The sequence below is a fragment of the Coffea arabica genome, chromosome 2c (assembly GCF_036785885.1).
Source record: "Coffea arabica cultivar ET-39 chromosome 2c, Coffea Arabica ET-39 HiFi, whole genome shotgun sequence".
In the NCBI taxonomy this organism is placed as follows: Eukaryota; Viridiplantae; Streptophyta; class Magnoliopsida; order Gentianales; family Rubiaceae; genus Coffea; species Coffea arabica.
Genome location: NC_092312.1, coordinates 20396268 through 20416800, shown reverse-complemented (window position 1 = coordinate 20416800; position 20533 = coordinate 20396268). Strand labels below are relative to the sequence as shown.

The 20533-nt window shown below is 34.3% G+C and overlaps 1 protein-coding gene across 8 annotated transcripts; it reads left to right on the top strand.

Moving 5' to 3' along the window:
- Nucleotides 1–3275: 3275 nt before the first annotated feature.
- On the top strand, nucleotides 3276–13017 carry LOC113726734 (phosphatidylinositol 4-phosphate 5-kinase 8). 8 transcript variants are annotated; one of them, XM_027250603.2, is made up of 11 exons: nucleotides 3276–3373; nucleotides 3544–3577; nucleotides 4749–4893; nucleotides 5009–6070; nucleotides 6170–6337; nucleotides 6537–6702; nucleotides 8472–8582; nucleotides 8692–8879; nucleotides 10706–10863; nucleotides 11585–11753; nucleotides 12463–13017. In XM_027250603.2, the coding sequence occupies exons 3-11, from the start codon at nucleotides 4877–4879 to the stop codon at nucleotides 12740–12742; spliced, it is 2319 nt and encodes a 772-aa protein (XP_027106404.1). In that variant the 5' UTR covers nucleotides 3276–3373; nucleotides 3544–3577; nucleotides 4749–4876; the 3' UTR covers nucleotides 12743–13017. The 8 variants fall into 8 exon arrangements, with proteins under 8 accessions (XP_027106404.1, XP_027106403.1, XP_071931212.1 ...); XM_027250602.2 differs by adding an exon at nucleotides 4420–4614 and having other exon boundaries at nucleotides 3310–3577; XM_072075110.1 differs by having other exon boundaries at nucleotides 3319–3373; nucleotides 4420–4893.
- The last annotated feature ends 7516 nt before the right edge of the window (nucleotides 13018–20533 follow it).

Here is a 20533-nt window from a genome sequence, read left to right as displayed (position 1 = left end):
TTTGACAAGAACTGATGTTAATGTACACTGTAGAGCATGGTTAACGTGCGTAGGTTCATGTTCAAACAAGCATGCATATCTACCGACTTTGATTGCTTTGCCAGGTAGAAGCTACCATTTCCTACTGTCAAACGCTAATATAAACTATTGCGGTGCCACTGTCAAAGGTTTTTCTGGTGTCAATTCGTGTTGACATGAATTCAAGTTCAACATCTTGTTTTTACTTGTACAACCCTAATATAATCCCCCCCCCCAAAAAAAAAGAGAAAGTAAAAAAAGGTTCTACTTATATTCTCAAACCTTCAATATATAGCATCATGCATCATCTCTACGAGCTTTAACCTTGATTTGTCTAATTCGCTCAGTTCTGAGGTTTTTCCATGCATGGGTAGAAGTTTTTGTTGGTTATATTTGTCATTGTTTAGAAGAGGCGAAAACATAGCTTGCAGAATTAGCAAGAAACACAAAAAATCTCCCGTGAGAAGTTATAACCATGACATGTTTTAGAAGTTTACCGGTCACAAAAATTTCATGCTGTTGGCCAAACATCTAAGTGCCAAACTCGGGTATGTTTCCGACAAAGTGCATCATGCCATACGAAAAGAAAAGAAGGAAATTCGATTGGATAAGATTGAAATAGGGTTTTGTGTCATATGCCAGGATAAACATAGAAATCAAGATAACAGACATTTTCCAAAATTTTGGTTCTCAAAATCAGTTTCCAAATTATATACGTGGACTGCACGTGCCTTTTGCTAGTACCAAGAATAGGCGACCATGGGCATTGGCTAATGATAAATTGCTCGTATGTTGACGACCTTGCAAAAGGTTTTGAGCTTTGCACGTTCCTTTTTGTACATAGATCAGCTAATGTACGAAGTCATACGCTAACATATTTTTGCAACAAAACTAGTTAACGACATAGAATGGAAAAAAAATAACTCTCCAGTTTAGCTAACAGAAGTAGCTGCAGGAAATGATAGGAGGGCTGAGGCCCTTTTTGTAATTAACTCTTGTACTTTCAAGTGGTAAAATATATAACCAATATTGACGTTTGTTGAAAAAAAAAAAATGTTTTCTAATTGGGTTTAGATAGAAGGTCTCGATTCTGCATGAATTCATAGCACTGATTTTTTTTTTTTTCATTTTAAAATGTCAGATTATTAAAAATAACGGATATCTGATTATTCATCAGGAAAGCCCCAAACTATGAAATTTAATATCGGACTCTACTTGATCAAGTTCAAGTATTATTCATCACAACCAGCTAGGATGGTTACTACACATTGAGTCCTGATTCATTGCTTTCCCAAGAAAGACCCATAATCACAGTATTCATCGATGGAGAACAATTTTTTATGTCTTCATGTATGGACCAGGTGCAACCGTTCTCCGCAATTACGTGCATTTTGCACGCGACGTAATTTTATTTGTACGTAATATAACTTTGTTTGCACACGGTGTAATTTTAGAACAAAATTTTGTAGGTCCCACACATGTTGTTAAAATTGAAATACAAGATGAAATTTGGACCGTATAATTTTTTTTTAGCCAAATTTTATCCGTAAACTATTCAGAAACGATCCTTCTGATGACTGTCCCTGCCCGTATAATTTTTGTTCTCTCTACACATGCAGGCATGATATTACTACTACCATATTTTTATTTAGTAGAAGATTTAGGATGGATGTAGTAGTTCTTAAACAATGGTACCCTCAATAATTGAATATTACGCCTCTGTTACATCTGCCATGCCTGTACAAAAAAGAAAATGTGGAAGGAATGTGGAAAGTTTGTAGGCTCCGACCAAATCCTAAAATTGATCTTTGCTCTCCTCATCTGGCGTAATGCTCCCCCTCGTCCATACGTAATGCCCCAGGTGGCCTCTGGCTGCCTTCACAGACCAACAAAAGTGTCCCCGTCATCCGAGCTGTACATTTACCCCCACAAAAATCCAAAGTCTTTTCTCTTATTCGCAAGCGACCCAAACTTTTTAGGATGTTGTCGATAGCTGCCATGAGGTTTTACTTTTCCATGTTTATAAACTTTGGAAAAATGGCCAATTTAGTCCTTCAACTTTTTTAACTTAAGGCGATTTCATCTTTCATCTTTTATTTAGGTAATTTTAGTCGTTTAACTTAAAATTAGTATAGCCAATTTCATCCTTTTGCAGCAGCGTCGCCAGTAAAACTCTTTTCGACACAAAAATCACCATCAAGTCAAGGGCAATATAGGAATTACGAAATAGGGATCATTTTTAAAACAACGAATGCAAAATATTTTTGTTACACTGGGGAGAAAACCAATTCTCCATTATTTTTAAGAGTAAAACAAAAGATGCAATAAACCAAATTGTTCTTCTTCTGTACCTCTAGCTGATGTCGAAGCCCCATGAAACTGCAAAAAACCAACTCACCGGTGGAATTCCAAACCCAAATCCCCAAAACTCGACTCAAAACTGCTAATTCATTTATTTATTGGAATCCCAATACAAGCTTGCTCATCAAGTCTCATTCCCCCGACAAAATCCACTATTGGCATTGGAGTTAAATTGTCGACGGGGGCTATGAAACAAGAGAGGATGGATAAAGATATAAAAAGGTCGAAGAAAAAGTTTGAATTGTAAATTGAAAATTCAAAGTGAAAATGCAATTTAACATGATGATTTAAGGAAGCGATTTCCCAATCTTTGATGCGATGATCATGAGGTAGCTATCGACAAGGGAATGCTTAGGAAACAACTAATCCATTTGCTAATTTGAATACTTTTCTTGAGTTTATCAAGAAAATTTTATACGTTAGTAAGTTTTAATTGTAAGTTAAAATTACAAGACATATGATGATGTATAAAAATAATGTGGATGAAAGTTTTTTTTTTTTTTTAAAGACATATTGTCTTTGGAAGTTTGGCAAGAGCTAGCTGAAGAAGAAGAATCAGAGATGCAGCTGCTCATTGAATTTGTAGTTCCTATATTACCCTTAATTTGGTGGTGATTTTTGTGTCAAAAATGAGTACTGGCGCAAAAGGATGAAATTGGCTACTAAATTTAAGTTGAGTGACTAAAAACATCTAAATAAAAAATGAAGGATGAAATTGGTTTAAATAAAAAAGTAGGAAGATTAGTTCAACCCTCCATAGGAGTATAGTCTGCATCTCGGCAGTCGGCACACACTAACAAAATGACGTGGGCTACACTGTAAGTCCACATGGCCCACGTAATAGTCGATCAACGATAACAGAGCCCACTACTTGCATGACTGCCACGTGTCCACAGGACTGTATACCAACCCATCCCATCCCATTTTGTCTTCCAGGCATGCTGCTGTCTGAATTCAGACCAAGGACCTAAATATTCGTCCACTAGAGCCCCTGGTTGTTATCCAATAAATTTCAAAGGAAATTTGAAAAACCAAAAAATTTTCAATTTTAATACTGCATTCGAAAGCTTAGAATTGCATGGAGCTTTGATTTTTCCGAAATGAAATGAATATCTTTTTGGAAGTAATATTCTTTTGTTGCTGATGATATCTAGGGTTTTGTAGGGGTTACTGTGGCGATTGATTCGACAGTTTGATGGTGAGTTCAGTTTAATTCTGCTCTTTTAATTTACTGGAAGTTGTTTTAAGTTCATCAACACGTTCTGAATTCAATTAGAAACAAATTGGTAATGAGTGAATGATTGATTTTGTCTTACAGTTGAGTCGCCGTATTAGTCTTCAGATTAGGCTGCCAGTGTATTCTTAAGATTGATTAATGAACTGCTGAGATTGGTTATTATTGTTGCCTATTTAAGATGCGTACTCGTGAGCTGACTGCCAAAATTGGTTTTTTATTTGTTCAATTTTTGCGGTTGTTTTTTATTAGAACGCGTTCGGGGTACTACATGTGTGTGTAGGCTAAGCTGAAGCTTCTAGCTCTGTGGGGTTTGTAGAAGGTTGAGATATCAAAGTCTTGGCCCTGCATATTGGGAGGCATTTTTCATGGAACTGAATGTCCTGTAGAATTGTTTTAAATATGAAAAAATCATGCCAGGGAGCTACATAGACTAGTTTAGTGCTATTGAAGTCTAAGAGTAAGTTTTTATTCAATTTTTCAAATGAACAACTTAAGCAATGTGAATGTTGACTGTACATTCAGTTTGTCAAATGAAGGTTTCCGTGCACATGCTTTCTGGAACTTCACTCCTCTTGAAACTTATGACAACACCAGGGATGCTGTACGTCTTGTAGCTTTTGAGAGTTTCGTTGATGCAAAAAGTTCTTTCCAGTGAGTGCATGCTTGTTCAATGCGCTAAGAGAGAAGGGAACCTTTGTTAGATATTTTTTATTCTTTGTAAACAAGACAGGAAAGTTTTATCAGATGAATCTGTAGTAATGACATTTGGACAAAGCTAAGACTATATCCTGCTCTTTTGACAGATTGCAAATTTGTTCATATAATTTGAGAACTATATGCAAGTGACTGTGCTTCACCAAAATTTCCATCTTTGGCCTGAAAGGAAGGTTTGAACGTAGACAACAATTGGATGATGGACAATTATGGCCCAATTTTTTGTAGTGGAAGCATTTACATTAGTCTGACTCACCATGTTTTCCACTTTCCATGAAGATAAGGTGAAGAGAGAAAAAGCGGAAGATACAAGATGTCAAAGTTCATATAGTTGGAAAAGAATCTAACTTGCATAGTATATAGACTTGCATTTCCTTTCTTTATATTCCCAATGCATTAACTGCTTTGAATTGAGCAGCATGGTAAACTGGACGCCGTATTCTTTTCGAGGCCTGGAATGAAGATCAAGTGCTTTTCCAAGGGGAGATGCATATTATGGATTTCTTAGAATCATTTAGGAAATTTAATTTCTAATCATCATCTTATATGGAGGCTAGTGAAAGGTATTGAAAGATTTAGCTTCATTTTGTGTCTTTCAATCAAACTAAAAGCTCAAAATTCTTTTCTAGAGTTCTATGCTGAAGGTTACGATTAAGCTAATCTCACTTGTATTTCCAGGACTCTTGAAAAGGTTTTCCTTTGTGGTGGTGTCTATGCGGGTAACTTTAAGGGACTGCTCCCCCATGGAAAAGGAAAATATACATGGTCAGATGGGACTACTTATGAGGGAGATTGGGAAGAAGGAAAAATGACTGGCAAGGGAAGGATCTCCTGGGCATCAGGAGCCACATATGAGGGTGATTTTTCTGGGAACTACCTCCACGGATTTGGAACATTTACTGGTTCTGATGGTTCTTTATACACGGGTGGCTGGAGGATGAACTCTCAACATGGAATTGGACGAAAGCAATATCAAAACTCTGATGTTTATGATGGGTGTTGGAAAGAGGGCAAAAGGGAAGGCAGTGGGAGGTATGCATGGAGCAATAGCAACATGTATATTGGAAGTTGGAAAAATGGGAAAATGAGTGGTAGAGGGGTTATGAAATGGCTTAATGGCGATCTTTTTGATGGCTTTTGGTCTAATGGACTAAGACATGGGACAGGCTGCTATAGGTTTGCTGATGGAGGTTATTATTTTGGCACATGGACTAAAGGTTTCAAGGATGGACAAGGGACATTTTATCCTACTGGTAATAAACATTCTGCACGAAGGAAGTCTAGTGCCGATAAAAATGGGGAGAAAAAGAAAAGATTATTGGTTCATAGTTCATCAGTTAACACTGAGAATTCTGTGAGACCTCATGTTAGGCGTAGCCATTCTGAGAAAATATCTAATACCCTTTTGAGATGTTCAAGTCAAACATCACACAGGACTTCATCACTGCGTGAAGATAGTGCTCTTGATGATATCAGTGTTGATATGTCATTTGACGCTTCATCTCGTTATTCTGATGATGACCAATCTGGGTTGCAGGGTGATAGTTCTGTTGCTTTTGAAAGGGAATATATGCAAGGAGTCTTAATCAAGGAAAGGGTTAGAAGTATAAGTGGGCTGTCTCTAAAGAGCAAAAAGAGATACAAATTTCATGCAAAAGAAGTAAAAAGCAAGTCATGTGTGGATATTTTTGAAGGCCATAGACGCTATTATCTAATGCTTAACTTGCAACTTGGCATCAGGTAAAGTGTAATATTCTGCTGTCTTAGTTATGAATTCATATGTTAGACCTTTTTTTTGTGGTTTTCATTATGTGGTTAATGCTTTTTGGAAGTTCACAGGTACACCGTGGGTAAGATTACGCCTGTTCCTGCCCGTGAAGTGAGATCTTCTGACTTTGGAGAACGAGCAAGAATTCGAATGTATTTTCCTAGAAAAGGTTCGCAGTTTACACCTCCACATTATTCAATTGACTTCTATTGGAAGGATTATTGCCCAATGGTATTCAGGTAGCTCATTATCTTTCTGTAGCTTAGTTTTTTCCTATACTTTGAATTGCCAACAGTGATTAGTTTCTTATGAGTGTTTTGTCATGTAAAGTTTTTGTCAATGTTATGTTGAGCTTGGCTGGCCTGGTCTCAAGTTTTGGTTGGGAATAATGATTACTGCTTAACAATTACTTGTTTGTTTCATGCATCTTGTTTTCAGGAATTTGAGAGAAATGTTTAAGTTGAATGCGGCAGAGTACATGATGTCTATCTGTGGAGATGACGGTCTGAGAGAGCTTTCATCTCCAGGGAAAAGTGGCAGCATTTTCTTTCTGTCAGGTGACGATAGATTTGTGATCAAGACTTTGAAGAGATCAGAGCTTAAGGTGTGAACTAAAGCTATACTATTTGGCAGATGACCTTTATATTGTGTTTTCATTTATTTGATAGTGCATGTAAAAGTTCTATATTAATTGGTAATTCTCGATTATTAGGTCAAGTTAATACAAGCTTTCATGTTGGCTTTATGGTAATGAGGTAGATTTTTTTCATTGATAACTCTAGTTTTCATGGACTTTTTATGGCAATTCTAGTTTTCCCTCCTTTTCTTCCTCATCCTATTTCTTTTGTTGGGCAATGCATACAGAATTGGGTCATCGGTTTTAGGTTTATCTGGATGTAAATGCGTACACCCTGCATGCTTAAGTAATATATGTGGATACATACACGATCACAGTTTAAAAATAGCAAAAGAATTACAGTTGCTAATTCATGTAATGGTAAGATTCTGAATAACAAAGACTATGAATATTATCATATCGGGGCAGATTTCAGTTTTACTCATTCTATAGCACATTGAATTTCTGCTGGCAAGAGCATGCATAATCTTTTCCTTTTCCAAAAGCTTCATAGAGAGTACTTGCCTTAGATTTTCTAGCAGGAATAGAAAGATGTTCCTTTATACCTTAGAGCTATAAAAGGAATGAGCTCTTCTTGCATTGTTGTTCTGTACTAGGAAAGATTGATATCATTTATATATTCCCACTAGGAATTTGACTTGATATCAGAAGGCAAATCGATTACTATTTCTGTGCTTTGCAAATTAGCTGTATGCTCAACCTTTGCCTTACTTTTTGTTAGTTGATCTCACTATATGTAAATCCTTCTTGCATGTGATCAAATATAAAAGCAAGAACTTATAATAATTGCTCCAGCTTTATCAGGATCTTTGAAGACTTCTTGAAACCATAATTATTGTACTCCCTCCGTCCCAAAATAAGGGACGTTTTTGGGGATTCTAACTTATTATGCACAGTTCAATCAATTTGAATGTGAGACATTTTTTTCCAATCGTGCCCCTTTGACCGATATCAAATCTTAATTGCTGTCTATGGTGATGTGAAAAGAATCTGTGGGTCCATGTAAAATGTAAGCTCTTTTTCATGCTGTTGCCAAGCACGCGCCTATTTATGGCCATCAAAATTTTTGGTGCTGTCCACGCACCTTTTTTTTGGATGTCTATTTATTGCTTTTGTGGGTTCCATCATACTTGTTTTTTATTTTATCAATGTCTCTTTTGAGGCTACAAATGGAATGTTAGAGAAAAAAATTGTAGTGTGACTCAAATTTTGGGACATGAAAAAAGGTGAACTATGACAATAACAATGGGACGGAGGGAGTATGTCTTTAGGTTATAATGGAGTTAGTTACAAAATTAATTTTTTTCCTTTCACAGTCAATCATTATACTCTGTCATGTGGTCACTCTGGGAGCTTAATTCTTACCTTTTATTCATCTGGAAGCATAATTTGTTTCACTATTTCGACTAAAGATGTTCAACCAGTATTTTTACAGGGTTGGCTGTTAGTAGGACTTGGAATGGCTAAACACATTTCAACGTTATGATGTAGTTGAACCATGTAAACTTTTTCATAGAGTAAAGTGCACCCATTTTAGTTCCCTGTACTTGTCCTACTCATGTTTCCTTTTATTTGCATGCAGTTGATATATTTCTAGTGTCTGTATTCAGATCCTGCATTTGTATGTTTGTGATAACCAATTGGACTCGCATCTTTGCTGTTTTGTACTGTCTCAGTAGTGTATCTTTCCTGTTTCGAAGGTTAATCAACTCACTGTGACCTGTAACATTGTGTAGGTTTTTCTCAGGATGTTACCTCGCTACTATAGACATGTAAGCCAGCATGAAAACACACTCATAACAAAATTTTTTGGCCTACACAGAATAAAATTGAAACATGGAAAAAAGGTTGGTTGACATTCTTACAATTTGTTATTCTACATACACACATTATACACACGTGTAGATGTTTGTGTTTGTGATAGTTTCTGGCTATCCATAACAAGCCCTTTTCCAGGTACGCTTTGTGGTCATGGGAAATATGTTCTGCACTGAATTGCGAATTCATCGTCGCTATGATTTGAAAGGTTCATCTCATGGGAGATTTACGAAGAAAGACAAGATTGATGAGGGCACTACATTAAAAGATCTTGATTTGACTTATGAATTTCATATGGACAAGTTATTGCGTGAATCACTTTTCAAGTTAGTTTTCCACCATGTCTTTGTTTGTTTCTTCCATGTTTTCCTTGAGATAGAATGAACCATTGTCTTTTAAACCTAATATGATTTGACTGTTCATGCTACTAAAATTAAGACAAATTTACCTATTTGACTATATCAAAATATTTGAAATTTTATGTTAAACCTGTAAGAGGAAATTCGTTCTTTGTTTTACTTGTGTTCCCACTTTCTATCTTTAATGCGAGATGGATGAGATAGGTCCTCGAATATTGGCCATCTATTAATACCCAAACATGCTTTAGCGTCCAATGTCTAGACTTTGAAATCTGTAGGAAGTGGTCTCATTCACAGTGCTATCGATTGTAGTAGCATAACCAAAAAATAGCATAATCTCTATACGGAAGTCAAATTTATGCGTATATGGATTTGCACAGATGTGCTTGCACTTGATGATGTCTTCAAAATATGATGTGAGCCTGATGTCATTGATTCGGTGCATCACTGTCATATCAAGTACTCCCTTGATCCCATTGAAAGTGTTATGCTTTTATTTTTTTTGGTCTTTCCCAAAGTTATTGGCACTTCCCTAAGATGGAAAAGAAAACTTTCATCATTTTCCACTCTGTACCCTTATGTTACCACATATTATATCTTTTGATGGGTTCTTAAGTTGTCCCCAAAAGTTACTTTCCAAGGCAAATGCAGCATTTGATGGCGTGTGACTACACTTTATAATGGAATAACACCATGCAAGATACCTCCACGAAATGGCTTAAACTGTATTACCAGGACTCTTCACTTTGTCTGACTCTTCATTTTGCACTAGATTAGCCATGTCGGCCAGATTCCCATATGGAATTTCCCGGTGACATAGGGCTTGAAAAAATTTATAAGCTTCTGGATCCCACATGTTATGACATCCCCAGTTCTACATGTAATGATGCAACTCTAGATCGTGTACAGCAACTTAATCTGAAGCTGAAGCAGGGGTGAGAATGGAACTTAGATTACCATCACGACACACCTTTCCACTATCCAGAATAAGTTGGATTCCTGTGTGTGCGGACAGAGAGAGTACTCTTGTATGAGCAAGCCAACACCTCTCTAAACTATTTTGAAGACAACGGCTCACCTAGCTTAGATCTGGAGTTTGTGCCCGATTACTGTCCACTTATTAAAACAAGATGAACAGTGAAGAACTTTTAGATCTAAACAAATTCAACTTAAAATCTCGATCGGCCTGCTTAGCATTTCATGCTTCTTATTATGCTTACGGTTTCTGCCCTTGCACAAACGCAAATTGTATTGAGGTACGCTACAGGGCATAGGCTTGATAAGGAACTTTTGGTTAGGTTAGCTTATGGAAGAGGTTGGATCTGTTGGCAACTTGACATTCCATAAAAAGTCTAAACCCCCACTTTGAGATTTGACTTCAAGCATAGAACCTTTTTGAACTACAGGATATTCTCAGTTTTTTTATCGTGTACACTTGCAACTCTACCTTCAGTAAGGAATAAATTTTAATGACCCATAACAGTTGTATAGATGTGGAAAATAGGTTATATAGCGGCATGAATTAAGGTCTGCTCCAGTAATGTTTTAAATTTCCATGTAGTATTCAAAATATATATGCTGATTTACTTGGAAAGATTATATCTTGTTAAGGAAAATGAAGACAAATGTTTTCATGTTTCCTTTGTCTATTTTTTCAATTATTCTCAATCAGATTTACCACAGATACATTTCTTTTCAGTTTTGAATTCCTGATCTCCCTTTCACTGATTGTAAGTTCCTTTTACATCCAATGTTGACCAGAAAATTCTTTTTCTTTGCTTCTATTCTTGCAGGCAACTATCTCTGGACTGTGAGTTTTTAGAGTCTCAGCAGATAATTGATTACAGTCTTCTGCTGGGGTTGCATTTTAGAGCTCCTGAACATCTTAAAGCCTTGCTTGAGCCACCTGACTCACTACACAAGCCTGCGAGTGCACAAGCTACTCTTGGTGGTAAGTTACTTGTGAACTAATCTGCCGTCTTTCGTGTCAAATGGATGAAATTGTTAAGTTGCCTTCATTTCTCAGTTTTGCTTGGTTTTGGGAGCTTCTTTGTGCCTGAAGAGTTACTGTCGTCCTCATAACTGACAAGCATGAATTACTATTATACATAATTGGATAAGGTGCCAAAGAAAGGTTGGGGTTGGGTTTTTATTTTTTCATTATTTTTGGTGGGAGGTTTGTTGTTTGGGATGGGTTTTTTTTTTTTTTTTTTTTGGGGGTGGGGGGGTGGGGAGTGGGGTGAGAACTGAAGAGGAAAGGATACACTACAACTACAAGTAGGTTTGATATGGCAAATCAGATCTGCCTAAGCAGCTCTGAAATTTGATGCAAAAAAGAAGAATGTTTTATGAGTTGTTTTATATACATTGATAGTGTACACACTATCACTGTTAGATGCATGACACATATGCAAAATTTGGGTTTCAAATTCAAATTTAGATTATGTGTCATTGTCATACATCTAATAGAGAAAGTGTATACATTGTCAGTGTATAAAAGATTAATCCATGTTTTATTTTTAGATCTCTCTTTTACTATGTCACTGTATGCCTTGCTACAGAACAGAAGAAATTGATCTCATGTCTTTTATCATTGTTTGTCTAGATACTTTCAGCGCTTTTTCCTCCCGGTTTTTCTTCTTCTTAAAGTAGTTCATCTTTTCATCCTTAAGGCATGACATCTCAGGGAGAGCTGTCAATTCCTCCAAGGGGATTGCTTTTAGTGACCCATGAACCCAGTTCAGTCAGTACTGAGCCAGGTCCTCACATAAGAGGAAGTACTCTGAGAGCAATGTCTGTTGGTGACAAAGAAGTTGATCTTCTTCTACCTGGTACCGCAAGGTAACTTGCCTCATTTGTTGGTTGATTATTTGCACATCTTTTAGTTTTTGAGTGGCAGCATTAAGCTCGCAAATTTCCTTGTAGAGTCCTATCCACAATCTTTTGGGGATGTTTTTTCCCTTACAGGTTTTAGAGTGACCCACTTGAAGTTTATATGTCCGAGTCTTCGCCCTTCTGAGTTTACCTTTTCTCCTACAACTTAAATTTGTCATATGATGGTTTGGCTTCCTTTTTTGTTGGCATCCAAATCAATCTCATGCATAGAAATGTAGGACACGTTAATGCCCTTTAGGATTTGGTTTTATCTTGAAATCTTTAATATGCATGCCTACACCTCCCAGGACTTGGTGAAAATGAAAGCATTGACCATTGGAAAGCAGCCGTTGAGTTGATGCCTCCAGAAGTTGAAGTCTCCCATGTGGTTATTTAGATAATTAGATCTCCATTCAATTTGACACCTCACATCATTACAAGGGCAATAGTAACTCTGTGCAACCTACTAGTTTGTTTCTGGTCTAGCCTCTATGAGAGTCATTTCAGACAAGTTTGCCAGCAGGTTGATATCACTGTTTAAGTTTACTGCTTGTAGGGCAAAGCATTGGAACTTGCAACTGCAAGCTTCTCAAACTTCTCCTGAAGTACAGGGGTTTCTTTTTTCCTGCTTTAATTTAGCAGTTTCTGATGTATTAACTGGATAAAGCATTTTCAGGTTGAGGGTGCAACTAGGTGTGAACATGCCGGCACAGGCAAATCTCAAGGTCCTGCAAGATAAGACTGATTCGGCAGAAGTTGAACTCTTTGAGGTTTACGACGTCGTACTCTATCTCGGCATTATTGATATACTGCAGGAATACAACGTGAGGAAGAAATTAGAGCACACATGTAAATCTTTGCAGTTTGACCCCATGTCAATTTCTGTTGTTGAACCCAAGCTCTATTCGAGACGATTCATCAATTTTCTGGAGAGAGTTTTCCCAGTTGCACCATGAAGATTTTGGCACGCTTCAGTCGAGTCGTCGTTGCCCTTCTGTACACACACCTTTTTGTTCAGAATTCATTGTAAGGTGAATGAGGCCTCATTCGTCACAGATTTTCTTTAAATTACCTGTACAGGCATAATAGCATTTCCTTCTCTTTTTCATCTTTTTGGGAAGGAAATAAGAACCGAGTCAAATTTGTATTTTTATTTCCGTTGTATTCCGGTGCGGCCCGTTTTTCCATTTTTTTTCGGTAATTTTATTAAATCCCATTACCATTGTGAGAATTTTTTTCTTCGACTTGATTAATTAGATATAATAAGGCAGCGGATACAATTAGGGAGTGGTATTTGTTTTCAATTCAACTATCTTACATCTCGTACAATAGAATTATTCAAAGCGTGAAGTGAAATCTTGAGCTCCATTTTCGTCGAAGTTAAAAGGTTTGCCGCCGTCTTAATTCCAACAGAGGATACTGGTCCGTAAAAATGAAGGGTCCGTTTGGATTCTTGTTTTTGGGCCTGTTTTTGAAAAACTGTTTTTCACAATCCAAATGCTACAGTAAATGTGTATTTCAAAAACAACTCCAAAAACACCAATATCCAAACAATATATCAAAAACAACTCCAAATACATATTTAATATGTTTATTTCAACTTATATATTTCAATTATGTATAGGATATATATATATTATATTAATTTATACATATTATAAATATTTTACTTTATATAAAATATATTTTTATATATTTATATAAATATTATATATTATATATATTATAAATATGTTATTATACATTTATATAAATGTTATATATTATATATATTTAATATATACATAATATATATTATATATATTGAACATTTATATAAATGTACATTTAAACATAATATATATATTTATGTATATTTATAATATACATTTATATTATGTATTATATATAATATAATACATTTATACATTTATATTAATATACATAATATTAATTACACATTTATACATAATATTAATAAATGTATACATTTATATTTATTACATTAATACATTTATACGTAGTATTAATATATATTTATAATATATTAATTTATACATTTATATAATATTCATTTATAATTTATACACATTTATAATAATATACATTTATACATTTACAAATATATTTATATTATGTATTATATATAATATAATACACTTATAATACATTTATATATTTTTTTATAAATATAATATATAATAAATAAAGAAATATAATACACTTATTTATTTATATATAATATATAAATTTAATTATAAATATAATACACTTACTTATTTAGAATAATATATAAATATATTTATTCATAAATATATAAATATATTTATTCATAAATATTTATAAATATATTTATTCATAAATATTTATAAATATATTTATTCATAAATATTTATAATTGTATTATAAATGCATAAATGTATATAAATATAAAAACATAAAAATTATAAATTATAAATTATAATATACATTTATATAATATTCATTTATAATTTATATATTTATAGCAATATACATTTAAACATTTATAAATATATTTATATTATGTATTATATATAATATAATACATTTATATATAAATATATGAATATATTTATAAAAGTACAAATATATTTATTTATAAATATTTAAATATATATATTTATAAATATTAATAAATGTATTATAAATGCATAAATGTATATAAATATAAAAATATAAAATTTATAATTTATAATTTATACATTTATATAATATTCATTTATAATTTATACATTTATAAATATATTTATATTATGTATTATATATAATATAATACATTTATATATTTTTATATAAATTTATTTATTTATAAATATTTATAAATGTATAATTATATATTGTTATAAAAATATAAAAATTATAAATTATAAAAATACTCGAAAATATGTTTTAAAAATACATCTAAAAATAATCCATAAAACATCTACAGTAAAAGTTTTTTATATAATTTTTGAAAAACAACCCCAAAAACAACTAATCCAAACGGACTTGTATTTGAAAAACGAAATGCTACAGTGCTGTTTTTGAAAAACAACCCCAAAAACAGCTAATCCAAACGGAGAACTTTTAGCACTAAAAAATAGCGGGGCAGTATTGAAAAGTTGGGTATTTGCGGATATTTGGTTCTCCATTTTTAGTACGGAGTACAAAGTTTGGAAACATGAAAAAACTATTTCAATCAGATTGCAGTTGTTGTCATCTAATTAACTAGCGTTTGGTTCAAAATTTTCAAATTCAAAAAAAAAAAAAAAAAACCCAAAATCAGAACAGGAATTATAGACTCCAAATTTTAAGCGTTCCTTTTTAATTTGTTGGTTTTGGGAGTAGGGATGTTGAACCGTAATCATTTTTAAATCTGGACTCATTCAGCCGTAATCATTTTGTTGTGAACGTAATCATTGAGTCTCATTTAAATTTGGACCATGAAAACGGTTCAACATTAAGTCACATTTAAAGACATTTTTAAATTTGTTGCGCCGTGCCTCAAATTTCTATTGCACATACCTGTACTGTAGAAAAAGTACACACTAGTAATTTTTTTTTTGTGTAAATACATTTTGATTTTTGTTGAACTTCCTGACAACTAATTCAAAGTTTGCTAGCCCCTCTCCTCATGCAAGTTATTGGTACTTGTTGGCATTATAAAGAAGCAAATATGCCGCACGTTGATAAGATTTCTTCTTTTTGTTGAAAGAGGGAAGATTGCTTCCATAATTTGGACATTGAATGTTCTCTGAAAACTACTGTGCTTGGCTCGGTGGCCACCAAGTAGGACTTAACTCCGTTCTTGAGTTGCAGTAGGTAAGGGTTTAAATCTCATCTATAACGAAAAAAATCTCAAGGGTGGTGCACCACCCTGCTCCAACCCCAACCCCTCCTCCTCGTGCTCATGCTATGTAATTATATTAACACCATCGATATCATCAGTAGCTATAGATAGTAATTGCGTTGGACCAGCCAACATTCCTCTCAATGCTCAGTGACCTCCTCTGCATGTGCATAGGATGTGTTAAAGGGCTAAGGAGAAATCATTTCTCTTTTCATGGTCGCCATTAATAATGATGGGAATTAGGGAATAGAGCCCATTGTCACAATAATATACTGGCTCCTCCTCTTTCTTTCTTTTTAAAAAAAAAAAAAAAAAAATTCCTACACGTACTAGTTTTGCATGTCATAGGGATCAAGAAGAGGTTAACAGGAAAAGTTAATACAAGAGTCAGATGCCCATGTTAGTATAAAAACATGCTTTCTACATGAAGCATATATATATTAAAGAATCCTCAAAGAAATAGCAATATGAATCAGATGAAATAGCAATATATATGCACCATAACAAATTAAACCAGTTTAATTTTGTTTTTGATCTCTTCTTTTCTCATAATTTAAGCGGGCTCCTTTTTACTCTTTGTCTACAAACTCCCAAAACAAAGGCCAGAATTCTTTTTGCCTCTGTTCATTCGTTTTGGGCAAAAGAAGCTGTTTTGATGTGATTTCGGCAAATAAATAGACAGGATTGCTTGGCAAATGTATGCCCGTGAAAACATGCTGCATGCAACTGCTTTCCTCTTTTAAGGGTGTACTACTAGCTACTAGTATTTTTATTGTTCGCATGCATTTGGAAATCTGTCTTAGTCCACAATCATTATATATACAACAAAAGGTCAAATTTAGTAGTACAAATAACAACCAAACAATAATAGTAGATGTAGATTAAGATTTGAGTCCAAACCGTAGAAAAAGTCAGCTTGATGGAAATGGCGACCACAATGGTGCCACAACATCTAATGCTTTGGAAATTGGGAACTTTTCATTCAATTCATCAGTCGAGTTTGTATTTTCTTTTCTGCGCTGAGATCCATTTATCCCATTCATGCACATTGGCCCCATTAATTTCTGATATCTAAGTGACATAACTGCACTAATAAATGGCTTCGCAATTAAGACTTTGTCTCCACTCTGCTTCTTCTTCACCTTCTCTCTTTTGAACGCTTTTAATGAGATGCTAAAACTACTGCTGCGCCCCAAATCCGAATCCCATCATTCTATCAATCAAATTTCCACGCTCCTCCCACCCTGCATAAAAGTCACTTTTACATGATCTTTTTTTTTTTTTTAAACAAAATTAATTAATAATTTCCTCATTGCCATAAAATATTGTGGTACGCATACATATGCGTAATGAGGAATCGGTTTAAGTCATGCTACCATCTTTCATGCTTTAAAGTCTGCAATAGTAAGATCTAACAACGATATATGGATGTACGTACCAACCCAAGAAAAAAGAAAATATGGGTTTTTAAAATCTTTTTACACTAATTAAAATGGCTCTACATGTAGACGTTCACCAAAATCAGAAGATTTTTGCTCGAAAAGAACAAGCGGGAAAAGTTTACATAATGGATTATAGACAGAAATGACCAACACGTACGATGAATAAATGAAGCGTCACTTTTTGGATTTGGAGATGCAAATGACTTGTTAATTTGGCAACGACGCAAATTAAATAAAAAACAAAAACAAAAAAGAGGGCTGCAGGAGGGGGGGGGGGGGGGGGAGGTTGGGGAGTAGGGATGTCTCCTCATTCAGAAACCGTAGAAAAGAAGCCTATGACCAACCAGCCAAAGCACTGAAATTCAGGCCCGGAATCTACTCTGTATTTATTAGTTCAAACAGTTTCTCTACTAGTCAAAGAAGAAAGATCAGGAAAACAGTGCAAATTATGGCCATGCTGCTACTTGCACACCGCTTGTGTACGACTTTTTTCTTGGAGTTGGAAATTCTAAGAAAAATATAAAAGATAAAAGGATTTCTCTGCTATCACTTGACTAGCGTTGGATCTGTGATTATATGGTGTGCATGAGCGTGTTCATGCGTGACACACGACGAGTTAAAGAAGGCTAATTGCCTGGTTTGTCTCTCTGATGATGGTGGAGTTTATAGGAACCAAAACCTAGAAACCCCATGGTCCAAAAAAAACGTATTAAAACTGAAAAGACCAAAACTTCTGCATGGTTTCACAGGGATAGATGGGATTTAACTTGCAGAAGGTTTGAGGGGAATGAAGCCTGGTCCGAGGCCTCCATACATGCTATTAGTGTGTGTTTCTGCGTGTCAACATGACGAACGGTCATGGCACCGCAGAAGCTCACACATAGCTATAGTGATTGCATCGGACCAGCCAACACTCCTCTCAAACGCTTGATGCTTACTGTATATCTTCTTGTTCTCTCAGGAAGTAAGGAAGAGATCAGAATACCGATCACCATAGATAGCGTGGCCGCGGGCACAAATTAAGGACAAAAACCCCAATTGCCACTATGCTAGCTCTATGTAGAGAGCATAGATAGAAGTTGTATGTTTCGAAAACCCTAGTCCATATTGCTGCTTTTTATAGGGAAGATGGGAAATAGATCTAGGCAAGAGGCTGGGTGAATAGGGTCATTTTATGCTGGCCCCACTCATTTTTTAAGCGAGATTCCTTTCCACCATCCTTATTTATGTCGATGCAATGTTTGAAAGATTCTATCTTAATTTCTTTGTGCACTACGAAGTGCAAGAGTTTGGGATATGGCCTTGTTTGGACCCCTGTTTTTCGTCGAAAAATTATGTCGTTTTTCGTAATCACATTTTCGTATTACCTTTTTCCCTCACACACATCAAATCGCTACAGTAATTTTTCATGAAAAATCATGAAAAATGCAATCCAAACACAAATTATTCTTGGGTATGGTTAACAGGCAATCCTTAAGAAAGGTCTCCATTGTTAAACTTTTGGTGAAATTGAAACTAACTTTAAAATGTATTTAAATATATGGGTACATTGAATAATATTTAAGTTAGGTATAATTTATATATAATCAAGAGCTCTCGTTAGAAAAATTCATTCTAACGGTTTGGATAGTGATGACCATTTTGTAAAAGAGATATTATTGAATGTTATTTTTTTATAAAAGTAATGTTAATTTGGAAAAGTGTAAATTAGATAACATTTAAGTATTCTAATGAGTGTTCTAAATATGAATCTATATATTCATATAGTAAAAAAGTAGCGTGGGATGTTATTGTTTTCTAAAATCTAAATACCATGGAATGAAAGGAATTCAAATCAATGGTTGTTAGTTAGATTAAGTTACAAGGCTAGTTCGACCCCGTTCAGATTGCTATTTTTAGAAATTATGATGGAAAAACACATTGTAGCCATTTGAGTATGTGAAGTAAAAAAGTTAATTAAGAAATTTATTCATGGAAAATAGAAAATTTTTCTGTAGAAAACTACAATCCAAGGATCTCTACTAATGTGTCTGATAATTTAAGAGGACATAATGTTGTTAAATCATAATTTCTTTGTCCTTTTTAACTCTAGAAATCACAACCCTTTAAGAACAATGGAGAAATATAAACTACGTATAGATGGTATAGATGCTATCAATCCTAAAAATGGTTTACCTAAAAGCACAACCGATTAGAGAACAAAAGGTGCCTTAATTACTTGACTGTTTATCCTAGTTATTATTACTTGACAGACTTGGCCGTATTATTTGCCAAATTGATGTTCATCCACTATAAGAAAGGTTCTTCTAATTGTCTACGCAGTTCAGACAACAATCTAGCACTATATATATCTTAAGGAGGTTTCACTTTTCCCAAAAAAAAAAAAAAAAAAGAAAAGAAATGAGAAAGAAAAGCAGTAGCTTTCACATTAAACGTTTTTGAACAGGCTAAATTATCGGCAAAGTTACAGGATCCATAACGTTAGTTGCTTGTAGATTTGGGTTTTGGGAAGTAGAGTGAGTATACAAGGACGTCGATTGCAAATACGAGCTAAGAGTTAAAGGGGCCGATCTGCCATGTTTGAGAAGCATAATAATCTTTTCCTTTTGCAGAGCCATCTTCACTCTCGAGAAGTAAGAACGCAACGCAAGGGACCAGGAGGGACATTATTGTACTAGCTACTACCATGTATCTCTTGCAAATTCAAAATAGTAAATTTTATATATATTAACAGTATATATACTATTATGATTGGATGCACTATTATTGACAATATATATATTGGATGCACGACACATGTGTAAAATTTGGTTCAAATGCAAATTATGTGTTATGCATCCAATAATAAAGGTGTTTATACTATCAGTGTAAGAACACTGCACAAGGGACCGAGAGGGACATTATTGTAATTTGCACTACACCCATGTATCTCTTGCAAATTCACATATTGTTCCTTGACAAAGTTGTAGTTGGTACTCAACAATGCCTGGTTTTGTTAATTAATCTATTTGGGAGTACCAGAAATTTGAAGACTAGCCATTCTCCAAGTACATATCACAGGAAAACATATTGCCACCACAACTCACATTTTAATGTCAAATATGTTATTAAATTGACAACATTATGGCAAATGATATGTCATGGTCCATATTTTATTTCCATAGCAAGCTTATGTTAAAAAATCAAAACTATCCTTCTTAATTCCAAATTGCATTTAGACATGAGAAGGGTAATTTTGGGTGGCACTTTGTACAAAAAAATGGCCGTGAAACTAAAAATGATGGACCGTGAAACTAAAATATCCTGTTTGAATTGTTATTTTTAGGAGTTTTTTTGTAGAAAAAAAATACTATAGCGATTTGATTAATTTGAGGTAAAAATGTGATTGAAAAATATATTCATGAAAAACGTAAAAAGTTTTCTGCAAAAAATCATAATTCAAACATGACTATTATTTAGAAGAATAAGAAGCAAAA

Coding starts and splice junctions, on each gene's coding strand:
- LOC113726734 (XM_027250603.2), top strand. Junction 6,703..8,471: donor TGAAGAGATCAGAGCTTAAG/GTGTGAACTAAA, acceptor AACATTGTGTAG/GTTTTTCTCAGGATGTTACC. Junction 11,754..12,462: donor CTTCTACCTGGTACCGCAAG/GTAACTTGCCTC, acceptor AAGCATTTTCAG/GTTGAGGGTGCAACTAGGTG.